This window comes from Aotus nancymaae, unplaced genomic scaffold (genome assembly GCF_030222135.1).
Source record: "Aotus nancymaae isolate 86718 unplaced genomic scaffold, 86718_ANA_hifiasm-v0.15.2.pri h1tg000021l, whole genome shotgun sequence".
NCBI classification, from domain to species: domain Eukaryota; kingdom Metazoa; phylum Chordata; class Mammalia; order Primates; family Aotidae; genus Aotus; species Aotus nancymaae.
The window spans coordinates 12,605,836-12,628,346 of NW_026988433.1; the positions used below are offsets into that span (position 1 = coordinate 12,605,836).

Consider the following 22,511-nt stretch of genomic DNA (forward strand, 5'->3'; position numbering starts at 1 on the left):
TCTCCCTCTGTTGCCCAGGCTGGAGTGCAGTATTAGAATCGTGGCTCACTGCAACTTCTTCCTCCCAGGTTCAAGCGATTCTCGTGCCTCAGCCTCCCAAGCAGCTGGGACTACAGGTGTGCCACCACGCGAGGCTAATTTTATATATATACGTGTATGTGTGTGTGTGTGTATATATATATATGTATTTTTAGTAGAGATGGGGGTCTTAACATGTTGGCCAGACTGGTCTCAAACTCCTGGCCTCAAGTGATCCGTCCACCTCAGCCTCCCAAAGTGCTGGGATTACAGGTTAGAGCCACCACACCTGGCCAAGTTTCATTTTTTTTTTTTTTTTTTTCGAGACATAGTTTTGCTCGTTACCCAGGCTGGAGTGCAATGGCACGATCTTGGCTCACCGCAACCTCTGCCTCCTGGGTTCAAGCAATTCTCCTGCCTCAGCCTCCCGAGCAGCTGGGACTACAGGCGCGCGCCACCATGCCCAGCTAATTTTTCTATTTTTAGTAGAGACGGGTTTTCGTTTCACCTTGTTGACCACGATGGTCTCGATCTCTTGACCTCGTGATCCACCCGCCTCGGCCTCCCAAAGTGCTGGGATTATAGGCATGAGCCACCGCGCCCGGCCTCAGGTTTCATTTTTAACAAGAAAAATATTTATTTTTGAGACAGTCTCACTCTGTCGTTCTGTCACCCAGGCTGAAGTGCAGTGGCGTGATTTCAGCTCACTGAAACCTCTGCGTCCCCGGTTCAAGCAATTCTCCTGCCTCAGCCTCCCACGTAGCTGGGATTATAGAAACATACCACCACGCCTGGCTAATTTTTGTATTTTTAGTAGAGACGGGGTTTCACCATGTTGGCCAGGCTGGTCTTGAACTCCTGACCTCAAGTGATCTGCCCACCTTGGCCTCCTAAAGTGCTGGGATTACAGGTATGAACTACCGCACTCAGCCTGAAAAATCTTTAGATTAGGAGTTTTCCAGCCGGGTGCAGGGCTCACGCCTGTAATCCAACACTTTGGGAGGCCAAGGCTAGAGGATCACTTGAGCCCAGGAGTTCGAAACCAGGCTCTCTTTAAAAAAAATAGAAAATAAACTAGCCGGGCGCAGCGTAGACCCCTCACAGTGCTCCGAGGTGGGAGAATCACCTGAGTCCAGCGAGATCAAGGCTGTAGTGAGCTGTGTTTGCGCCACTGCACTCCAGCCTGAGCAACAGAGTAAGACCCTGTATCAAAAAAAAAAAAAAAAGGTCTTCTGGTGCAAAGCCTCACTGTAAGGTCCCTGGGTTCAATGCTCCGCACTCTGGGATGTGAATGTGGAAAAGTAAATGCCAAGGGGTGTGTCTACCTGAGCTCCGACGGACTAGGTACTTAGGGTAAGAGCATGGCTCTGGGTTCCAATCCTGACCTCTCTGTGACCTCAGTCTCCTCCCGGGAGAGGATGAAAAGCGAAGTTGGATGCACTCTATAGTGATCGCTGTGATAGTCATTATGAGTCTTACTTCCCCCGATTCGGAAAAACTCAAGGCCAAGCTATGGAGTCCATCTCATGCTCACACCGTCAATTCTGAGCAACTGTAAAATGGAGACATGGTGGCCCAAGGGGCTACTGACCTGAGGCTGGGGGCTGCGACGGTCCAGCCGCTGGGGGCTCCATGCGGCACTGCGGGATCAGCCTGCAGTCTCCGCCAGACTCCAGCTCTCCAGTGCCCCGCACGCCTTGGGCGATACCCGGGTCACCTCAGTGAGTGCTCACAAGTCTGTGAGGTAGGCGGCGCCACAGAGCAATGGAGGCGCGGGAACCCAAGGCACCTGTCCAGCTTCTCAGCCGAGCGTGAAACGCGCTCGGGGCTGGCATCCACACGGCCCAGCTCCACGCTCTCCCTATCAGCGCCTGAAGGCTCTTCGCACCTCCAGGGGGCGCTAGGCTGCGCGCACGCGCAATGGTCGCAGCCGCCTCCCCTTTAAGAGGATTCCTTTTGCCTCTTCCGACCCCTTCGCTTCCGCTCCGCGTTCCCACAATGCAGTGCGGCTGAGCGCCTCAGAGCCCGCGGGGACGCTGCGGGGGGACCCGTGCTGAGGCGGCGGCGGCGGCGGCGGCGACGTGGGCTGCGGCGGGCCCGCGGCGTCGGGCGGTGCGGATGTCGGGCTGGGCGGACGAGCGCGGCGGCGAGGGCGACGGGCGCATCTACGTGGGGAACCTTCCGACCGACGTGCGCGAGAAGGACCTGGAGGACCTGTTCTACAAGTACGGCCGCATCCGCGAGATCGAGCTCAAGAACCGGCACGGCCTCGTGCCCTTCGCCTTCGTGCGCTTCGAGGACCCCCGGTGAGTTCCCTGCGCGCCCGCCCGCCTGCCTTCCGTGCCTGAGGCCCCCTCCTTCCCTGCTCTCCCCTCCCCCGGCCTCCCCTCCCCCCGCGTCCGCGCAGACCCCTCACGGCGCCCCCTCACGGGTGGAGGATGAGGCCGCCTCTCGCAGGCCGGGGCCGTCCTTCGCGCCGTCGTCACTTCCTTTATTTTTATTATTCCAGTATTTTGCTTAGAAACCCAACAGCTGAGCAAGGGCCCCAGCCCGCCTGAACCGGTCTCGGGGGGGTCCCAATGAGCCCTGTCCACCTCCTGCCTGGGGCGGCACCGTGAGGGGAAGCAGCCCCGGGGCCGCGCGGGGGTCGCCGTTCCGCCCTTCCCGCCTGCCCCTCCCCCGGCCATAGCTCGCCGCCTGCAGGGTCGCGGGTGCCGCCGGAGGTCGTGGGGGGGTTTCTGGTGGAACAGCTCGCCGTCCGCGCGCCCCGCCCCGCGAGGCCAGGGCCCGGGCTTTGTAAAGGGATCAGGGATTTGGGTAAACTTCTAAAACAGCCAGAGTGGGGCTCTGATTTCACTTCCCTCTTTTAATGAGGGAGGCTGGGCGAGATGCTAAAGATTCCAGGGATTTGGAAACTCTGGATTCCTAACCCGGCTCGAAGGAGTGTTTGTGATTTTGCAAACAGTGTCAGCTGTCTGGCCTGAAAAAGCCCAGGAACTTTCAAAACTGTGGTTGCAGTGGTTAGAAGCCGCGGCGCTGAACTGGTCACTCCGCTCCGGCCAAATAAGAGCCCGTTCCCTGTTTTCCTAGCATCGTCGGTTCCCGGGGAACACAGGGAATGTTCGTAGGGTGTCCAGCCTACCTGGGGTGGACGTATTGATAGCAAGGAGAGCAACTGAAGAGGGGCAAGCAGGAAGCACCGCGAGGCTTTGATGGCTGAAGAGTCGACTCTGACATCTCATTCCTAATATCTTGTCATTTGCCTTAAAACCGAAACTGGGGGCCGGGCGCGGTGGCTCACGCCTGTAATCCCAGCACTTTGGGAGGCCGAGGTGGGTGGATCACGAGGTCAAGAGATCGAGACCATCCTGGTCAACATGGTGAAACCCTGTCTCTACTAAACATACAAAAAATTATCTGGGCACGGTGGCGCGTGCCTGTAATCCCAGCTACTCAGGAGGCTGAGGCAGGAGAATTGCCTGAACCCAGGAGGCGGAGGTTGCGGTGAGCCGAGATCACGCCATTGCACTCCAGCCTGGGTAACAAGAGCGAAACTCCGTCTCAAAAAAAAAAAAAAAAAAAAACCCGAAACTGGGCATTTTTACACCTAGCCAGAGAAGGCTATGCCTCGCTTATTTGGTAACCGTGCTATTGTGGTTTTTCAGCAGTTGCTATGGGTCGAGTGCCATGGTGTGTATTTAGGTTTTTTTCTTTCCTTCTTATTTTTTTCGATTAATAAAATAGGAAGTTTCACCATATTGCCCAGGCTGGTCTCAAACTCCTGAGCTCAGGTTATCTGCCTGTCTGATTATGGGCGTGAGGGACTCACCCAGCCTGTATTTAGTGTGTGTGGTTTTTTTTTAATCAATTTATGAGGTGTAGCTACTGTTAACCACATTTTACAGATCAGGATCTTGAGGATTTAGAGTTAATTGATAAAACAGCTAGTGGCAGGGCACAGTGGCTCACATCTGTAATCCCAGCACTTTGGGAGGCCGAGGCAGGCGGATCATGAGGTCAAGAGAAGAGACTGTCCTGGCCAACATGGTGAAACCCCATCTCTACTAAAAATACAAAAATTAGCTGGACGTGGTGGCGCACACCTTAGTCCCAATTGCTCTGGAGGTTGAGGCAGGAGAATTGCTTGAACTTGGGAGGTGGAGGTTGCAGGGAGCCGTGATGTTTCAAAACACACACACACACACACACACACACACACACACACACACACGACTAGTAAGGGATCAGGGGATTTGTTATTTTATTTTATTTTTGTTTGAGACGGCGTTTGGCTCTTGTTGCCCAGGCTGGAGTGCAGTGGTACAATCTCGGCTCACTGCAACCTCCACCTCCTGGGTTCAAGCTTTTCTCGTTCGTCAGTCTCCCGAGTCGCTGGGATTACAGGTGCCCACCGCCATGCCCAGCTAATTTTTGTATTTTTACTAGAGAAAACGGGGTTTCACCATGTTGCCCAGGCTGGTCTCAGACACCTCACTTCAAGTGATCCGCCTGCCTCAGCCTCCCAAAGTGCTGGATTACAGGTGTGAGCCACCGTGCCGGGCCTGAATGCAGGCCAATTTTTATTCAAAGTCTGCTCTGACATCCTAGCACTTCTGTGTCTCCTAATATGCATATTACATAGTCAAGGTTGCACTGGATGTGGTCCTTGTTGCTTTTAGTTCTAAAATCTTATAAATAATTATGTGCCTGTGACACTGAACAATGCCTTCATTGGCACATTCAGCTCCTCTTGTCCACCCAAGCTCCAAGGTCACACTTTACCAACTAATACTGGAGAATCAATGTGGCATTCTTGACTCTCCTAGAGTCCTAGGAAAGACTTAAAGTAATTTTATTGAATATTTATCTCTTTTGGCAAAATTATATCCAGAGAGTATTTTTTGGACAAAATAGTTCTCCAAACCATGCTGAAAAAGTACACTTAGGAAGTTCCAAGGCCAGATGCAATGTCCTATGCCTGTAATCCTAGCACTTTGGGAGGCTGAGGTGGGAGGATTGCCTGAGCCCAGGAGTTGAAGACCAGGCTGGGCAATATAGGGAGACCTGTCTCTACAAAAAAAAAATCCAAAGATTAGCTGGCCCTATTCAGGAGGCTGAGGTGGGAGGATTGCTTGAGCCGAAGACTTACAAGCTGCAGTGACTTATGCTCTAGCCCACTGTACTCAGTCTTGGTGACAGAGCAAGACCTTGTTTCAAAAAAAAAAAGTTCCTTCCACATTCATCACAAAACACTCATTTGCATTTGTTTTTTGAGCCTTATTATTTTTATTTTTTTTCAGATGGAGTGTTGCTCTGTCGCCAGGCTGGTATGCAGTGGCGCAATCTCGGCTCACTGCAACCTCCACCTCCCAGGTTCAAGCGATTCTCCTGCCTCAGCCTCCTGAGTAGCTGGGATTACAGGCATACACCACCACACCTGGCTAAATTTGCATTTTTAGTAGAGATGGGGTTTCTCCATGTTGGTCAGGCTGGTCTCAAACTCCTGAACCTGAGGTGATCTGCCTGCCTCAGCCTCCAAAGTGCTGGGATTAGAGGTGTGAGCCACCGCACCTGGCACATTTTTTTTTATGAGACAGGGTCTCACTGTATTACCCAGGCTGGCCTTGAACTGGGTTCAAACACCAAGCCCAGCTACTTTATTTATTTCCCTCAAATACTCTCCTATCCAACTGGCTACTTTTTTTTTTTTTTTTTTTTTTTTTGAGACAGGGTCTCTGTCACCCAGGCTGGAGTATGGTAGTGTGATCATGGCTCTGCACTTCTATCTCAGCCTTCTGAGTAGCTGGGACTACAGGTGTGCACCACCATACCTGGCTAACTGGTTACTTTTTTCTTTCCATAGACTTTATGGCACTAGGCCTTTTAGAACAATATTAAGGGGTTAGTGTGTGGTATGCTTTTTGAGAAAATGCTCACCAAGGTTAGAAAAACACTGGTGGTTTATTGGCAAAATCAATCTGTCAGCAGTTGATTCTTTTTTCTCTGAATTAGTCCTCTTATATAAATAATCTATTTGACCATTCATTATAATTTCAAACCTATAAAACTGTGTGACAGCTATAAAGGTTAATTCCAGTATCATGAAACATCTCTAAACCAAAGCAGAAATGCATCAAGATCCTAATTTGTGTTTTTCTTCCTTCACTCTCAGTTTCCCTTTTATGCTTACTACTCGTGCTTCTCACTGGGAAGTCACTCGGCCTCCTGAACAGCACTAACTCCAAACTTTTTTTTTTTGCAGAGATGCAGAGGATGCAATTTATGGAAGGAATGGTTATGATTATGGCCAGTGTCGGCTTCGTGTGGAGTTCCCCAGGACTTATGGAGGTCGGGGTGGGTGGCCCCGTGGTGGGAGGAATGGGCCTCCTACAAGAAGATCTGATTTCCGAGTTCTTGTTTCAGGTATGTTCCTTTCAAACAGAATGAAATGATACATGTAAAATACTTAACACAGAGTCTGGCTTCCAAGAAATGATAGCTGTTATTCTTCAGTGCATGGGACATGTGGGCTTTCTTTTCAGTAGCCTGTGTGCAGTGCCAGTCTGAAGCCCTGCCCTGGATTGCCAACGAGGCAAGTATCCTGCACATGAAATTGCGCTGGGAGTGCAGCCTTGGAAGAATATAAACATACTTCTTGTAAAGGCGTTTTCTAGTGGTGAGAAGGGAAGATGATGGCAAAACCCCTTGAGCTACAATTATAAAGACTCTTCTTTTGGAATGTACTTGGCATCAGACTTGGTAGAAAGGCATTCCAGGAGCCAGATTTGAACAACTTACCCAGCCTTGGATGCTGAAGAAAATCAAATTTTGTGGTGGTTTTAGAATTAAATATTTTTTAAAACCCTGTAACTCGGAGTGTTAGAGATTTTATTGGAAAGTATAGACTGTTCTCTGTCTAGTGTTTATAAGTGATGAAATGCTAAACTGGGAGGTTTATGTATCTTCAACATTTTAACACACTGGAAAGACCTGGGGCCTTCTGCATATTGCATGGGAGTTTTAGCGCCTTGGTGAAGTGAAATGTATCAAGGAGCCTAGCACCTTTTTAAGATGTGTATGTCACACAATCACAGCATACTCCCGTGTGCTTAAGAGTGATCCTCTCAGTATCTGCCTATCTTGTGTCCCTTTGTAATTTTTTAACCCCAGAACTCTATTCCCTCCTTCAGGATGTCATACATTATCTTTTTTTCTCTCCATGCTGCTCTGAAATCCTGCTTAGAAAACTATTAGGAAATGACTGCAGTCCTGAGCTGTGAGCGGTAAACACAGCCTTTGAGAGCAGGAGCACATTTCCCTTTCATGACTTCAGGTAGGGTTGTATGACTCCCGACTAGTTTTAGCATCTGAGTCTTACCTTCCCCCTACTGTATTGAAGAATGTTGGTGATCTCTTAAGAGGTACTTTGTATAGTTTGTCACTCACACCTATAAGAAAACTTTAGTTTTGTTGTTGCTGTGTTGTTACCTTCAGCTACTCTTTGGTTATTTCGTTGTCTGGTTTCAAAATTTTCATGTCCTGTGAAACTCTTGTCAGGCAATAAATAATTGGTACTGTTAAATTTCATATGGAAAAAAATTGGAACTCAAAGTAGTAGGAGTTTGGCATTGATTATAAAGAACAAAGAGGCTATGAATTCTCAGAGATACTAAACCTGTCATGGGATGGACTTCTTGCTATGTTGAAAAGGCCTGGTCTCTGGAAGATGGACTTAAAACCAGCTTCTCAGGGTGGTTTATTTACCACACGTACTTCGGTGCTCTTTTCTGATTTCATGTCACTTATCAAGGTTTATGATTTGGGGATCCTAGTGATCATGCAGAAGGGACCGTAGGCAGTGCTGGCTCTTAACAGGGCAGTTAACATAGCTGAAGGATGTGGGCTTTCTTATGTTCTCCATGCCTAGGACTTCCTCCATCAGGCAGCTGGCAGGACCTGAAGGATCACATGCGAGAAGCTGGGGATGTCTGTTATGCCGATGTGCAGAAGGATGGAGTGGGGATGGTTGAGTATCTCAGAAAAGAAGACATGGAATATGCCCTGCGTAAACTGGATGACACCAAATTCCGCTCTCATGAGGTAAGTCCTTGCCTTCTGTTGAGCTTGTACTCAAATCATTCCACTCACCTGACCTAGCAGAGGTAGCAACAGGCCATGCCAGTTGGTGACCTGACAGTACCATGAAAGATCTTAAGTGGACAAAGCCATGGAATTTGCTGTGCCTAAGTCCTTCAGGGTCATAGCTTAGAGAAGTGTTCATTCATGTTATGTTTTTTAAAAAATATGCTTTATTCTGTCTATTGGTATCACATGACACAGTTTGGTCATGGTATTTGTAACCTGGAGAGAATACTAGTGCAATCGTCTTAATGTGGAGAGTCATTTTGTGGTATCACCCCATTCCCAACCAGCTTAAACAGCAGTATCCCTCTGTGGACCCAAGTGCCCCGCCTGTTGGTCTAGGATGGGCTCTACAGACCAGCCTCCTCATCTCAGCCCTTCTAGGTCCCGCTGTCAGGGCTGAGCTGTCACTTCACTTTTCCTTTCCCAGAGTAGTACAGGATCCTCTCTGAAACCTGAGCTGTCATGACATTTTCTTTTTTAATTTTGTAATTTTTATATTTCTCTAGTTTTTGATTTTAGAGACAGAGTCTCATTATATTGATTGCCCAGGGTGACCTTGAACTCCTGGGCCCAAGTAGTCCTCCCACCTCCTCCAGTACTTGGGACTGCAGGCAAGCACCACTGTGCTAGGCTCAACCATGACATTTTCTTGTTGTTGATTACCTTACCCTTGAGACCCAGTGGTTCTTGATGTCCTTCCTTGTAGGAAAGCAGCTGCTGTTTTGGATCTCAGTTTGATTCAAGTGGTGACTATCTCTTTGGTACCATTGAGACCAGATACCAGACTACCAATTGGACATTGTTTTTTGTTGTTGTTGTTGTTATCCTGTCCTGCCTTGCTATGGGATTTATGGATGTCTGGGGACACTGACCTCTGGGTTCATTTCTTTTTCTGAGGATTCATATAATTCCATAGTTTTTGGCTTAGAGGTTGGTCCTTGGATGGTTTAATGGTGCTTTTGCTCTGACTGTCCTCTAGGACTTGAATTTGGAGCAGGAACAGAACAGCCCCTGATCCTCAGTTATACTGCAAAGCAGGGCCTCAGAAAGGGTAACTCCAATTACTGACTTTCACCTAAGGTGAAAAAGCATCTAGCTTCTTTCCCCTTGGGATCTTCGGATCTTCTGAGAATGGTGGCTGAAGGCAGAGGGCTTGGAGACAAGCCAGCCTGGACATGACTCCTCTGCTACTTATTAATTCCTTACCTGAACTGAACTACTCTTGGAACCTCGATTCCTTCACAGGCAAAATGGTCACATAAAAGCACCATCATAAGACTTGCCAGGAAGCTAGAACAAGAGGATAACATCTAGAGCATCTAGCAGAGATCCTAACACCTGGAAGGTATAAATACAGGTAGCACCTTCCATAGATGCCCATCTGAAGATGCATATATGAAGTGGCAGAGAATTAAATTATATGACCTGAGATCCTTTCCAGTTCTTAGCTTGGTGGGGGGGTGGGGGTCAATGGCAGTAATTCAGATACATTGTTTATAATAGCTAATTGAGTATTAACATGTCAGGCTGGCATTTATTATTTGTGTTACCTTGGGTAAATGCTGTAACTGAAGTCTTAATTTTCTTCATTCTTGAAATGGGATAGTAAGAGTACCTACCTCATAATGTTATGAGGGTTTGATGAGATAGCCTCATGCCAGGCACAGAGTACACAGTAAGTCCTCAATACTTAACTATTACTGTTAGATGTTGGTTTGCTTATTCTTTGGCTCTGATTTTTTTCCCTTTACTCTATTATTGTTAGATGTTGGTTTGCTTATTCTTTGGCTCTGATTTTTTTCCCTTTACTCTGTTTTTGTTCGCATTTCAGGGTGAAACTTCCTACATCCGAGTTTATCCTGAGAGAAGCACCAGCTATGGCTACTCACGGTCTCGATCTGGGTCAAGGGGCCGTGACTCTCCATACCAAAGCAGGGGTTCCCCACACTACTTCTCTCCTTTCAGGCCCTACTGAGACAGGTGATGGGAATTTTTTCTTTATTTTTTAGGTTAACTGAGCTGCTTTGTGCTCAGAGTCTACATTCCAGATTGATCATTTAGTGTCTTAGGAAATTTTTTTAATTTTTTTTTTAAAGAAAAAAAACTACATAATTTCTACCAGGGCCATATTAGCAGTGAAACATTTTAAACTGCAGAAACTGGTTTTGGTTCAGAAGCAAGTTGTATATTTTTCACCCGATTATGGGAAAAAAATCAGTTCTGTCTTTGTGGGTTACTCTGCTATGGAGATCAGCAGTTACTGTTGTTACTGAGTTGGCCCATTCTGTTTAGAAATATATTTTAAACGTTTAGTAATTGACATGTGTGGTTGTCCTTGATTAAGTTCACAGATTTCAACAAATAGGCACACTAATTTTAAAAATCATTGACCGGGCGCGGTGGCTCACGCTTGTAATCCCAGCACTTTGGGAGGCCGAGGTGGGTGGATCACAAGGTCAGGAGTTCGAGACCAGCCTGGCCAACATGGTGAAACCCCATCTCTATTATTATAAAAAAAATTTTTTTTTTTAAATCATTGAGTTGTAGTCATAATTTGTACTCAGTTAGTAAGGAGATAACTTTATTTATATGGGGATAGATAGTTGCTCTGATGTTGGTTTGAGAACTTCAACTCCAAGAGCAGGTTCTCTTTTAATTTGAGGCCAAGCTTGTAAATTAAGCTGCCTTAAGAAAGAAGCATTGCAGAAAAAGGAAGGGAATGGAAAAAATATACACATGGTGGCTAATGCCTGTGATCCCAGCACTTTGGAAGGCCAAGGCATGCCGGAGGATCCCTTGAGGCCAGGAGTTCAAGATAAGATAGGCAACATAGCAAGACTCCTTATCTACTTAAAAGAATTAACTGGACATGGTGATGGACATCTGTAGTCCCAGCTACTTAGGAGGCTGAGGTGGGAAAATCACTTGAGCCCAGGAGTTGGAGGCTGCAGTGATCCATGATCATGCCACTGCACTCCAGCCTGGGTATCAGAACAAGACCCTGTCTCAGAAAAATTAAAAAATGAGCAGCAGTGCAAATATCATTGGGAATTTCTTAGCCAAAACCAACTTTGGCAGTTTGGTTAGAGGAAAAAGTCCCTCTCTGATTCTATCACTTTTATCCCTAAATAGGTTTCATTTATCCTTGGTATCTGTGTTTTAAAACAAAAAAACCCACCATCTTGGACTCATCTCAATTTAATAATCATTTTGGGGGTGCTTTGTCCCAGGGCTAATTTTAGGACAAGTTCTCTTTTCAGAAAGAGAAACACTAGGTATGACTAGTATCCCTTTTGCATATAATCACTTTGTAAGATGGCAGATAGTTATAGGTTAGGAATTCCCAAGCTCTAGTCTACTTTGAACACTCTTCAGACCTTAGTAGGAAGTTAGCCCTTTTCTAGGAACAAAGTCGGTGCCCAGGAACAAATTCAGGTATGTTTGGTCAAGATAGGCCTGCTCAAATCAATGCAAATGGCAACTAAAAGGGACAGCCAAGGTTGTCACATAGTGATCAAGATGCTCCGTCTACCAGTTACATAGATAGAAAAGTTCACTTTCATGCAGTTGGTTCCGTCCTTTGGGGTTAAAGGCAGATAAATAGTGTCTTCCTTACTGAACAGGCCTGTTAAGTGAATACCTTGGAAGCTGACTTTTGCTTTCCTTTCATTTCAGTTAGCATCAGGAACTCACTGTTACAGATCTTTGGGCTCTAGACCTCATTGGGCTAGATCTTTCCCAATTCTGTCTTCAGAAGAGTCTGTTATTAAGAAATGCTTAATCATCCATTTTTTTAGGTGACTGAGAAAAGCAGGCACATTAGTGTTCACAGTAAGAAAATACTGTCATTGTGCTTCCACGTGTTCAGAGTACCCCCTTTCCAGAATGAGTTACTCAGCTGTGTGGGAATGGCTCTTGTTCATCCAGCTTTGGCAAAGGGATATTACCTGTTTGAAAACAACAAAAAAGAATGTTATAGCTGAGCCTGCTGCCCAGCTGGCTTTATTGAGCTAACTAGTCACTTAGTTTCTCATGGAAAATATGGAAGTAAGTGCAGCTACCATCCTGTTTTCTTAACTGGGAGTATCTGGAAGAATCAGTTCTAAGTGAAGCCAAATTAATGCACATTTTTCAGTAAGGAGTAGACAGGTTGACTAGCCACTAATATGCAGATAGGAGTAGAAGAAAAGACTATGACCATGAACTCAGGTGGTCCCAAGAAGCAAAATCTGAAGTAAGGTTCTGTGTAGGTGATAGCACGTATGATCAATAGCTACATCTGCTGAAGCCACAACTATCAGGCTCTGAGATGGAGAATCTCCTTTCTCTCCACAGTTAACAAATGGTTTAGTGGATTGGAGGCATGAATAATAGTTTAGCTCACAAGTTTTCTAGCTTTCTTTCCCATCCTTGCTTTAACCAGAGCCTGCTTTTAACTGGCACCTTGAGCTGACCAAGGCCAGTGTCTTCTGTGGAGTCTGCTCAGAATGATTCTCCCTCGGGGATGTCCTGAAGTGTAAGTTGGCACTTCAGTCTACCTGACTGCTTTTGGTTAGTCCCACTCCCAAATGCCCAGAGGGGTACTACAACAGCTCTGATACTCACCTACCCGCAGAGGAGATAAAAACAGTCAACCTATCCAAGGTTCTGGATTTTACTCTCAGCCCAGAGTAATTTAAAGCTTCTATTTAAAATATTTACAGTGAGGTAGATGATGCAAATCTCTACACCAGCAGTTGCAAACTGGTGGCTCACAGACTGCACCTGTCTTGCAGGTATGTTTTATTTGGCTTGGATCGTATTTTATTTTTTTAATTTTGAATTGGTTGCCAGCACTTAAAATTTAAGAAATATCACACAAGATGCCAGGTATCCAGGTTCTCTGGAGAAATGGGCTTACATTCTTGCCTGGCACCACTGAAATGGTAGCAGTCACGCTCCTCCTGCTTTGAGTGGGCACAGACTGAGGGCAGATCCTAATGACGTTTGAGTGATGTCAAAAAGGGGCAAAGATGTGACAACATCTACGCTAAGGCTGCACGTGATAACTAAGTTGTCACAATAAGATTCCTTTAGGAAAGGACTGGTTCTTTTTTGTGACACCCAGCCCAAAGCTAGACATAACAAATATTTATTCATGGTACGAATACTAGAAGGTTGGAGTTGATTACAGGATCTGGCATGGTCTTAACTGTGGCTTTGAGAAACAGTGAATGCCAGCTGCCCCTTGAGGGAGATCTTGAGCTCCAGATTTCCACCTACTGTAAACCCCACCCCACCCCCCACATCTTCTTTTGCTCATTCCTGTTACTAACTGCCTCCTAGAGGTAAGTATGACCCTGGCCTGGACTCTACTGCCACCTTAATGCCACCATCTGTATGTACTTTATCCTTTTCAAAGTGTTTTCACATAGCATCTTTGGTCCTCACAGTTCCTGCTTCGTTTTTTTTGTTTTTTTTTTTTTTTTTAATTTTTAGTTTTAATTTTAATTTTTTTAAATATGGGGTTTCACCACGATGGCCAGGCTGGTCTTGAACTCCTGACCTCAGGTGATCCACCCACCTTAGCCTCCCAAAGTGCTAGGATTACAGGCGTGAGCCACCACGCCCGGCTTCCTGCTTCATTCCTAAGGTCACTGTGAGACTGCCTGTTAAACCACCCTGGGCAGCACATACCTGGAGGGGCCACAAAGTACTCCTCCACGACACGATGGGAGTTTTGTAGTAATTCATCAGCACAGTTGCCTTCTACTACATTGTCGGATCTCAGGTATAGACATCTACAAAACCCAGAAGCTCAAGGTTACCCTCTCAGAGAATGTGGCTTTTAGGGGATGATGGAGAGGGGCAAAGAGGAGAGAACAAGGAAGCATATATTCTTGTTAATAGGCACTGTTCAAAGATAGAGAAACGGATCAACAGTAGACCAAACAGCAGCCTACAGTTTATAGATTGCCCCAACAACCCTGTGAAGTAAGTGCTAGTTACTTCTCTGGATTGATTTAAACAAGTAGTTTTGGATGATTATACGGGCAACTGCCTTTTGGTGGGGACAGGTAAAGGCAATTACAAAACAATATTTTAAATCTAACAGAGGCCAAAGTGGGCAGGTCACCTGAGGTTAGGAATTCGAGACCAGCCTGACCAACATGGAGAAAAACCCTGACTCTACTAAAAAGACAAAATTAGCCAGGTGTGTGGTGGTGCATGTCTGTAGTCCCAGCTACTCGGGAGGCTGAACCAGAAGAATCGCTTGAACCTGGGAGGCAGAGATTGTGGTGAGCCGAGATCGAGCCATTGCGCTCCAGCCTGGGCAATAAGAGTGAAACCCCGTCCCCCCAACAAAAGATTTCTTAAATCTAACAGGTTAGCACAGCCTGCCAAAGAATAGAAAGGGTACCTAGTTGAGCCTGGGTAAGTAGCACATCCTCAGAATAGCTGATGTCACTGCTCAAGGATGGGCAAGAAATAGCTGGATTGGGGGATGAAGGGATGAGAAATGGACTTCCTGGCATGTATACCAGCATGAATCCCAAAGCAAGAGAGCCCAGAGATTCAGAGAGGGGCACAGAGTTTAGCAGGCTGGAGTGTGGTCTCCTGGGGTAGAAGATGAAGCTAGAAACCTAAGCAGAGATGGGGCAGCAAACTTGCCTCAAGAGTGACTTACTTAAGGATACTGGCTCCTAAGTGAGAGAACTGGAATCTGAGGCCAATCTGGTACCCTTAATATGAATGCTTTTTCCACCACAGCCACTTTGGTGGATGTAAAAGTGCTTGCCCTTGAGCAAGATGTGCCACAAACAGCTCAAGAATCTCCCAGTGTTCTATGGGTCCTAGTGACTTTACTAAAGCCTTCAGATGGCAAACTCGTAAAAAACACAGGAGCTTGGGCCAGGCACGGTGGCTCACTGAGCGCTTGTAATCCTAGCACTTTGGGAGGCTGAGGTGGGTGGATCACCTGAAATCAGGAGTTGAAGACCAGCCTGGCCATCATGGTGAAACCCCATCTTAAAAAAAAAAACACAGTAGCTTGAACATATGCATGAGGCTTCACTATTGTTTCAAGGTACAAAAGTGTGTAAGCTTGCTTCCAGATACTTGGACTAAAAAATAAGCAGTCTGTTAAATCACTGATATGGTAATCAGTAGTAGCCATGCTCCTGCTTTGAGTGGGCACAGACTGAAGGCAGAGCCTAATGGCGTTTGAGTCATGTCATAGAGGGACAAAGATGTGACAGGAACATCTGGGCTAAGGCTGCACATAAGAACAAAGTTGTCACAATAAGATTCTTTTAGAAAAGGACTAGTTTTTTTTTTTTTTTTTGTATGTGTGTGTCGCACCCAGCCCAAAGAAAACACAAATATTTATTCATGGTACGAATACTAGAAGTCTATTATAGGATCTGGCACGTTCTTAACTGTGGCCTTGAACGAGTATGATCTTTTCAGACATTAAATTTCTTGTTTAAGAAAAAAAAAAGGCCAGGTGTGGTGGCTCCCGCATGTAATCCCAGCAGTTTGGGAGGCTGAGGCAGGTGGATCACCTGAGGTCAGGAGTTTGAGACCATCCAATATGGTGAAACCCTGTCTCTACTAAAAATACAAAAGTTAGCCAGGCGTGATGGTGCATACCTATAATCCCAGTTACTTGGGACGCTGAGGCACGAGAATCACTTGAACGATTCTCTGCTTCATGGGAAGCAGAAGTTGTAGTGAGTAGAGATTGTACCACTGCACTCCAACCTGGGTGGCAGAGTGAGATAGTGTCTCTCACACACACAAGAGTCACACCGGCTTTTTTTTGGTAATAACACAAGGACTGCGCATTAAGAAAATTTGGGAGAACAAAAGTAAAAATTATACCATTCAGTTTACCCCTGGACTTTCTGGAGTTTATATTTTCTGTTGGACAGTATTAAAAAATGACTAAGAGGTTAGGCTCTTGAGTCAGAGCTCAATTCAGATCCCAATGCTAATAATCCCATATTTCAGTTTCCTTGTTTGTCAGATGCCTCATAGGATTTCTGGGATGAAATGATACTAAAAAACAAGATCTGATAATGCTGAGCCTGCACTCACAGCAGTAAGAGAGGGGTCTGAGTGGCACCTGCTCCTTTCAGAAAGCCTTAGTGCACCCCAGTATACCTCAGTCCTCACCACTCATTCAAAGTCTGCGCTTGTGACCAGGCGTTACCTGCCTAGCATCTGAAGGTTTTGAGAAGACTCTACTACTGCCAACAGGCGGTTAAATGCTACTGCTTCCCCAAGAGTACATCTAATAGCAACTAATTTATTTACTCATCAAGTAATCAAGTTTGGTAATCAAGTTTCCTGCATAAGTGGAATTTCCGGGAAAACAAAATTCACCCCTTTATTTACCACATATTTCCATTTAGTTACTGGTTATGATGGAGTTGTTCCTAAAATAGACCCATGTCTTCTGGGGTCGTCGTCTTTTTATTTTTATTTTTTGAGACATGGTCTTGCTGTGTTGCCTAGGCTGGTCTCAAACTTCTGGGCTCAAGTGATCCTCTTGCCTCAGCTTCCCAAGTAGCTGGGAGTATAGGTGTGTACCACCATGCCCAGCTTTATTTTCTTAATTATGGGCTACTGAACCCATAGTCTCTGACAGTGGTACAGCAAGCATATCCCTCACTTGGTGAGCTGCTTCACTTTCTTGGACCTCAGAATTGTATAAAACACCAAACAGGACCAGATGAGCTCTTCAGATCAACTGCTGATTGACTAAGCTTCTACCTCACTTCCTATCTTTCCTAATCAGTGTTCTGTAAGGTAAGTTAGCCCACATACCCCAAGACACCCATTCTGATGATAATTAACTTCTCTCCTATGTGTTTGGGCTAACATTTGTCATGTACTGTCCTTAGGAGAACTGAACAAAAGTCACTTGAAATTTTGTGTTCTGGTTTGAGTGAGGAACCCTGGTTGAGAAAGACTTCAGCTGTAAACTAGAAGTCCCTGCTGACTAAAACTCATGAACACTAACTTAAGTAACTGTGGGAAATGCTGCTGCAATGGCATTGGGAAGTGCTGTGGCATCAGGGAGGATAAAGTGGCTCCATTTGTGATCCTGTCAGGCCTTGGACTGACTGATGGGACAGTTTTCCCAGTGCTTTTGTTTCCTTGAGCCTCTTCCCTGGTATCTGGCTGGAAGGAATAAATTCCTTTTTTTTTTTTTTTTGAGATGGAGTTTCGCTCGTTACCCAGGCTGGAGTGCAATGGTGCAATCTCAGCTCACTGCAGCCTCCACCTCCTGGGTTCAAGCAATTCTCCTGCCTCACCCTCCTGAGTAGCTGGGACTACAGGCATGTGCCACCATGCCCAGCTAATTTTTGTATTTTTAGTAGAGACGGGGTTTCACCATGTTGACCAGGATGGTCTCGATCTCTTGACTCGTGATCCACCTGCCTTGGCCTCCCAAAGTGCTAGGATTATAGGCGTGAGCCACCGCGCCTGGCCTAGGAATAGAATAGATTCTTACGGACCCTTCTACTTCCATCTAAAAGCCTTTTCTTTTTCTCCTAGTTTATTTCTAGTTTGATGCAGACTGGAATAAAAATTATAATTAAACCAGAGGTAACCCTTGGTTAAAAAGTTCTGGGCCAGGCAAGGTGGCTAACATCTATAATCCCAACACTTAGGGAGGCTGAAGCGGGTGGACTGCTTGAGCCCAGGAGTTTGAAACCAGCCTAGGAAATATGGTGAAACCCCATTTCCCCTAAAAATAAAAAAAAGTTAGCCAGGGGTGGTGGCGTGTGCCTGTAGTCCCAGCTACTTGGGAGGCTGAGGTGGGAGGATTGTTTGAGTTCAAGAGATGGAGGCTGCAGTGAGCTGAGATTGTACCACTGCACTGCAGCCTGGGTGACAGAATGAGACCCTGTCTTGGAAAAAAAAGGTCTGGGTTCAGGCCAGGCATGATGGCTCATGCCTATAATCCCAACACTTTGGGAGGCTGAGGCAGAAGGATCCCTTGAGTCCAGGAGTTCAAGACCCCCTCGGCAACACAGCAAGACTCTCTGTTTATTAAAAAAAATAAATAAATAAACACCTTAGCTGGGCATTGTGGTACATACCTCTAGTCCCAGCTACTTGGGAGGCTGAGGCAGGAGGATGGCTTGAGCCCAAGAGTTTGAAGTTTTTAGTTCAAATAAGACTCTGAGGGACATGGAACATTTAAGTATTTGGTTGTAATCAGAGTTGCTGTCAACTCATTCTCTGGATTTCAGATGAAAGAGAATAAAGTTCCTAGGAACTGACTTTAGCTAGCATATCTTAGAGCAGTATTTGGGAGCAGAAGCTCTGAGTTCCAAATCCTCCATTTATTACTGTGAAACTCTGGGCACATTACATAACCTTTCTGAACCTCAGTTTTTCCCATCTATAAAATAGATAACTTGTATTGACCTTCTAGGACTGTATGTAAAAACCGAGCCTGTCATGTAAGCACACTAATGTTTTTAGCTCAAACCAAATGACATGTCCAAATGACATGTTATTAGTGTGCAAAGAGATTTCTATTAACCAGTCAGGGCTTTTTTTTTCTTTTTTTTGGAGACCAAGTCTCGCTCTGTTGCCCAGGCTGGAGAGTGCAGTGGCGCTGTCTCGGCTCACTGCAACCTCTGCCTCCTGGGTTCAAGCGATTCTCCTGCTTCAGCCTTCAGAGTAGCTGGGACCATAGGCACATGCCACCATGTGCCCTACTAATTTTTGTAATTTTTAGTAGAGACATGGTTTCGGCATCTTGGCCAGGCTGGTCTCAAACTCCTAACCTCAAGTGATCTGCCCAGCTCAGCCTCTCAAAGTGCTGAGATTACAGGCATGAGCCATCATGCCTGGCCAAGTCAGGGCTTTTATAGCTAAGATGGCTACTACCTAAAACCATTTAAGCAACTTGGGACCCTGCAAAGAAGGATGGTGAGAAGGATAATGGCCATTTTGCCATGAACTAGGTGGTGACCCAAGAGGACACCATCAACATTCCTAAGCATATCTACTGAGTGGACTTCAAGCAGGATGCCCCCCAGGCTCTTAAAGAAATGGGAAATTTGCCACGAAGGAGGTGGAAAACTCCAGATACGTACATTGATACCAGACTCAACAACGCTGTCTGGCCAAAGTAGTAAGGAATGTCCATACTGTATCCATGTGCAGTGGGTGGTCCAGAAAACATAGTAATAATGGAAATTCACCAAACAAGCTCTATACTTTGGTTACCTATGTACTTGTTATCACTTTCACAGATCTACAGTGTGGATGTGAACTAACTTGCTGATCATCAAATACATCAATAAAGTTATAAAAACTGCCAAAAAAAAAAAAAAGGTTTAATACTTGTCTTCACTTTACTGGATTCTGTTAGTGTTTTCAAAACATTAAAGTCCTACAAATGTCAAGTTAAAATGATTAATGGGAATCATTAACCTAAACTGGTTTCCAAATTTATGAAAAACAGTACAGATCACTGAATACCAGGTTCAGATGCTAGCTACTAGATCCAGATTCCTCGTCATCTTTTTTCACGACCTCTTCCCTTATTAATAATAGTTTTATTTCTTTATATTTACCCTTTAAATTACTTGGGAAATTCTGACAACTCTGTGCTTCTAGTCCCTCCTTTCCTAGAGCTATTAATAAAGAACAGTGGATAGGTGTGGTAGCTCATGCCTGTAATCCCGTCACTTTGGGAGGCCACGGTGGGTGGCTCACCTGTGGTCAGGAGTTTGAGACCAGACTGGCCAACATGGTGAAACCTCATCTCTACTAAAAATACAAAAATTAGCTGGGTATGGTGGTGGGCACCTGTAGTCCCAGCTACTTGGGAGGCTGAGACAGGAGAATTGCTTGAACTGGGGAGGTGAAGGCTGCAGTGAGCTGAGATGGTACCACTGCACTCCAGCCTGGGCAGCAGAGTGAGACTCCATCTCAAGAAAAAAAACATTTACCAAATACTCAGTGCCAACCACTGAAAACATGATGAGCAAAAACAGACATGCTCTGGAAAGTAGGTGAGCAGGAGAGGGGCAGAGACTCAATACATCCCTTAAATAGATGTGTAAATATATGTAAATATCAGCCCTTTTGGATACCATGAGAGCCACAGGTAGAGAACGTAAGTATTAAAGAAGTTTTTTTGGCCAGCAAATAAACTTCACGCCTATAATCCCAGCACGTTGGGAGGCCAAGATGGGTAGATCACTTGAGACCAGGAGTTCAAGACCAGCCTGGTCAACATGGTGAAACCCCATCTCTACTAAAAATACAAAAAGTAGCTGGGTGTGGTGGTGGATGCCTGTAATCCCTGCTACTCAGAAGGCTGAGGCACAACAATCGCTTGAACCTGGAGGGTAGAGGTTGCACTGAGTTGAGATCATGTCACTGCACTGCAGCCTGGGCAACAGGCGGGACTCCAACTCAAAAAAAAAAAAACTTTCTTGAGGAAGTGGGAGGCTGAGGCAGGAGGATGCTTGAGACCAGGAGTTTGAGACCAGACTGGGTAACGTAGCAAGGCCCTATTTCTACAAAAATTTAAGAATTAGCCAGGTGTAGTGGTGTGCACCTATGGTCCCAGCTACTTGGGAGGCTGAGACAAGAGGATGTCGAGTCCAGAAGTTTGAGACCAGCCTGGGCAACACAGCGAGACCCTGTCCCAAACAAAAAAGAAAATTGTAAAGTGGAGAAAGGATCTGAAAGAATCAAACACTGGGCCAGGCACTGTGACTCATGCTTGTAAATCCCAGCACTTTGGGAGGCTGAGGTGAGTGGGTCGCCTTTGCTCAAGAGTCAAGACAAGCCTGGACAACATGGCAAAATCCTGTCTCTACCAAAACCAAAAAATTAGCTTGGCCTGGTGGTACATGACTATGGGCCTATACTTGGGAGGCTGAGGTGGGAGGATCTCTTGATCCTGGGAGACAGAGGCTGCAATGAGATCATGCTACTGTACTCTAACCTGGGTGACAGAGTGAGACTCTGTCTCGAAAACAATTAAAAAAAAAATTCAAGGCAGGAATACAACAGTAACCAAATAAGATAATGAGTTCACATTGTAATAAAAGAGGCAAGAAATGAACAAAAGTCCATTAAAACGTCAGGAAAAAACTCAACAGGATAAGAGTTACTGACTACAAGGGAAGAAGGGATTTGGAGTGGTTAGGAGAGCCCTTTCCAAGAAGATAAGCTGAAACCTATGCCAAGAGGGTGACAGCCATGCAAATACCGAGAGGCAGGAAAAAAACGAAAGGCAAGTGCAAAGATCTAGAGAGGGAAAGAACTTCTCTTTCTGGAGAAGCAGTCAAGGAAGCCAAGGAGGGTACTGATAAAAGCAGTACCTTCGAGTGAGTAGGCAGGGACTCTATGCATAGAGTAGGGCCTCAAAGGCGATGGGGTTTTGTTTCTGCTTAGCTAGGAGGACACGAGCGAGAGCATCCGTAATGAACACGGGGAAGAGGAAAGTCACTGACTCGCGGGGTGAGAGTGGGCAAGTTCCTGAATCTCGCCAACGCTCTTTCACCCCTGGAAAATGGTTCGCTAACTGCCACATTAAACAGCTGCAAGCCGGGCGCGGTGGCTCACGCCTGTAATGCCAGCACTTTGGGAGGCTGACACGGGTGGCTCACCTGAGGTCGGGAGTTCGAGACCAGCCTGACCAATATGGAGAAACCCCGTCTCTACTAAAAATACAAAATGAGCCGGGAGGTGGTGCACACCTATAATCCCAGCGACTCGGAAGGCTGACAGGAGAATCGCTTGAATCCTGGAGGCAGAGACTGCAGTGTGCCAAGATCGCGCCATTGCACTGCAGCCTGGGCAACAGAGCGAATCTCCTTCTCAAAAATAAATAAATAAAGATAAATGGCTGCGAACTGGCCACAGTCAAGGTTTCGAGGCTGCAGCCGCAAGTTTACCTGTCCTCCAGGACCGACTCCATGGGCTCCACCCCGTCAGTGTCCACGGCGCGTAGCAGGTCGGCGAAGGCGATGGCTTTTTCCAGCCGCGCTACTGCCTCCCGGCTGCCGAAGTCCACAAGTGCTAGACGCTCCAGGTGCTCGATCACCTCGGCCGTGATTCGGCCACTGCCCTGGAAGAGGAATGAGGCGGGGAGTGTGGGTCACCGGCGGAACCCGGTGAATGTGAGTCACCGACGCTCCGGAGCGCTTCCCGGTTTGCTTCGCCACCCGCCTAGATGGCCCCGGCCTTTACCTGAGGATCTGTCTTGGAGGTGAAGCACCGGGGCCCGCCCAGCGGGGCCCGAAGGCCCAGCCACAACGCCCGCGCCCACATTTCTTCCTTCCGTGGCCCCCGTAGTGCGTCCGTGCGTAACGCCGAGC

At 46.4% G+C, this 22,511-nt stretch overlaps 2 protein-coding genes across 2 annotated transcripts; one reads left to right on the forward strand and one right to left on the reverse strand.

Moving 5' to 3' along the window:
* Positions 1–1,988: 1,988 nt before the first annotated feature.
* SRSF9 (serine and arginine rich splicing factor 9) lies at positions 1,989–10,483 on the forward strand. The gene is made up of 4 exons (XM_012468959.3): positions 1,989–2,324; positions 6,281–6,441; positions 7,946–8,118; positions 9,995–10,483. Exons 1-4 carry the CDS (start codon positions 2,137–2,139, stop codon positions 10,136–10,138), a joined length of 666 nt encoding a protein of 221 aa, XP_012324382.3. The 5' UTR covers positions 1,989–2,136; the 3' UTR covers positions 10,139–10,483.
* Positions 10,484–11,345: 862 nt separating this feature from the next.
* Positions 11,346–22,475, reverse strand: GATC (glutamyl-tRNA amidotransferase subunit C). The gene is made up of 4 exons (XM_012468960.2): positions 22,384–22,475; positions 22,089–22,261; positions 13,840–13,943; positions 11,346–12,110 (listed from the first exon to the last, which is right to left on the reverse strand). The coding sequence occupies exons 1-4, from the start codon at positions 22,462–22,464 to the stop codon at positions 12,058–12,060; spliced, it is 411 nt and encodes a 136-aa protein (XP_012324383.1). The 5' UTR covers positions 22,465–22,475; the 3' UTR covers positions 11,346–12,057.
* Between the last annotated feature and the right edge of the window lie 36 nt (positions 22,476–22,511).

Bases quoted from the DNA above. Each gene is read 5' to 3' on its own strand.
- SRSF9 (XM_012468959.3), top strand. From the start codon at position 2,137: ATGTCGGGCTGGGCGGACGAGCGCGGCGGCGAGGGCGACGGGCGCATC. The intron at 2,325-6,280 runs GTGAGTTCCCTG...TTTTTTTTGCAG, and splicing joins GTGCGCTTCGAGGACCCCCG to AGATGCAGAGGATGCAATTT. The intron at 8,119-9,994 runs GTAAGTCCTTGC...TTCGCATTTCAG, and splicing joins CCAAATTCCGCTCTCATGAG to GGTGAAACTTCCTACATCCG.
- GATC (XM_012468960.2), bottom strand. From the start codon at position 22,464: ATGTGGGCGCGGGCGTTGTGGCTGGGCCTTCGGGCCCCGCTGGGCGGG. The intron at 22,262-22,383 runs GTAAAGGCCGGG...TTCCTCTTCCAG, and splicing joins CCTCCAAGACAGATCCTCAG to GGCAGTGGCCGAATCACGGC. The intron at 12,111-13,839 runs GTATGTGCTGCC...GTTTTCAAACAG, and splicing joins GTACTTTGTGGCCCCTCCAG to GTAATATCCCTTTGCCAAAG.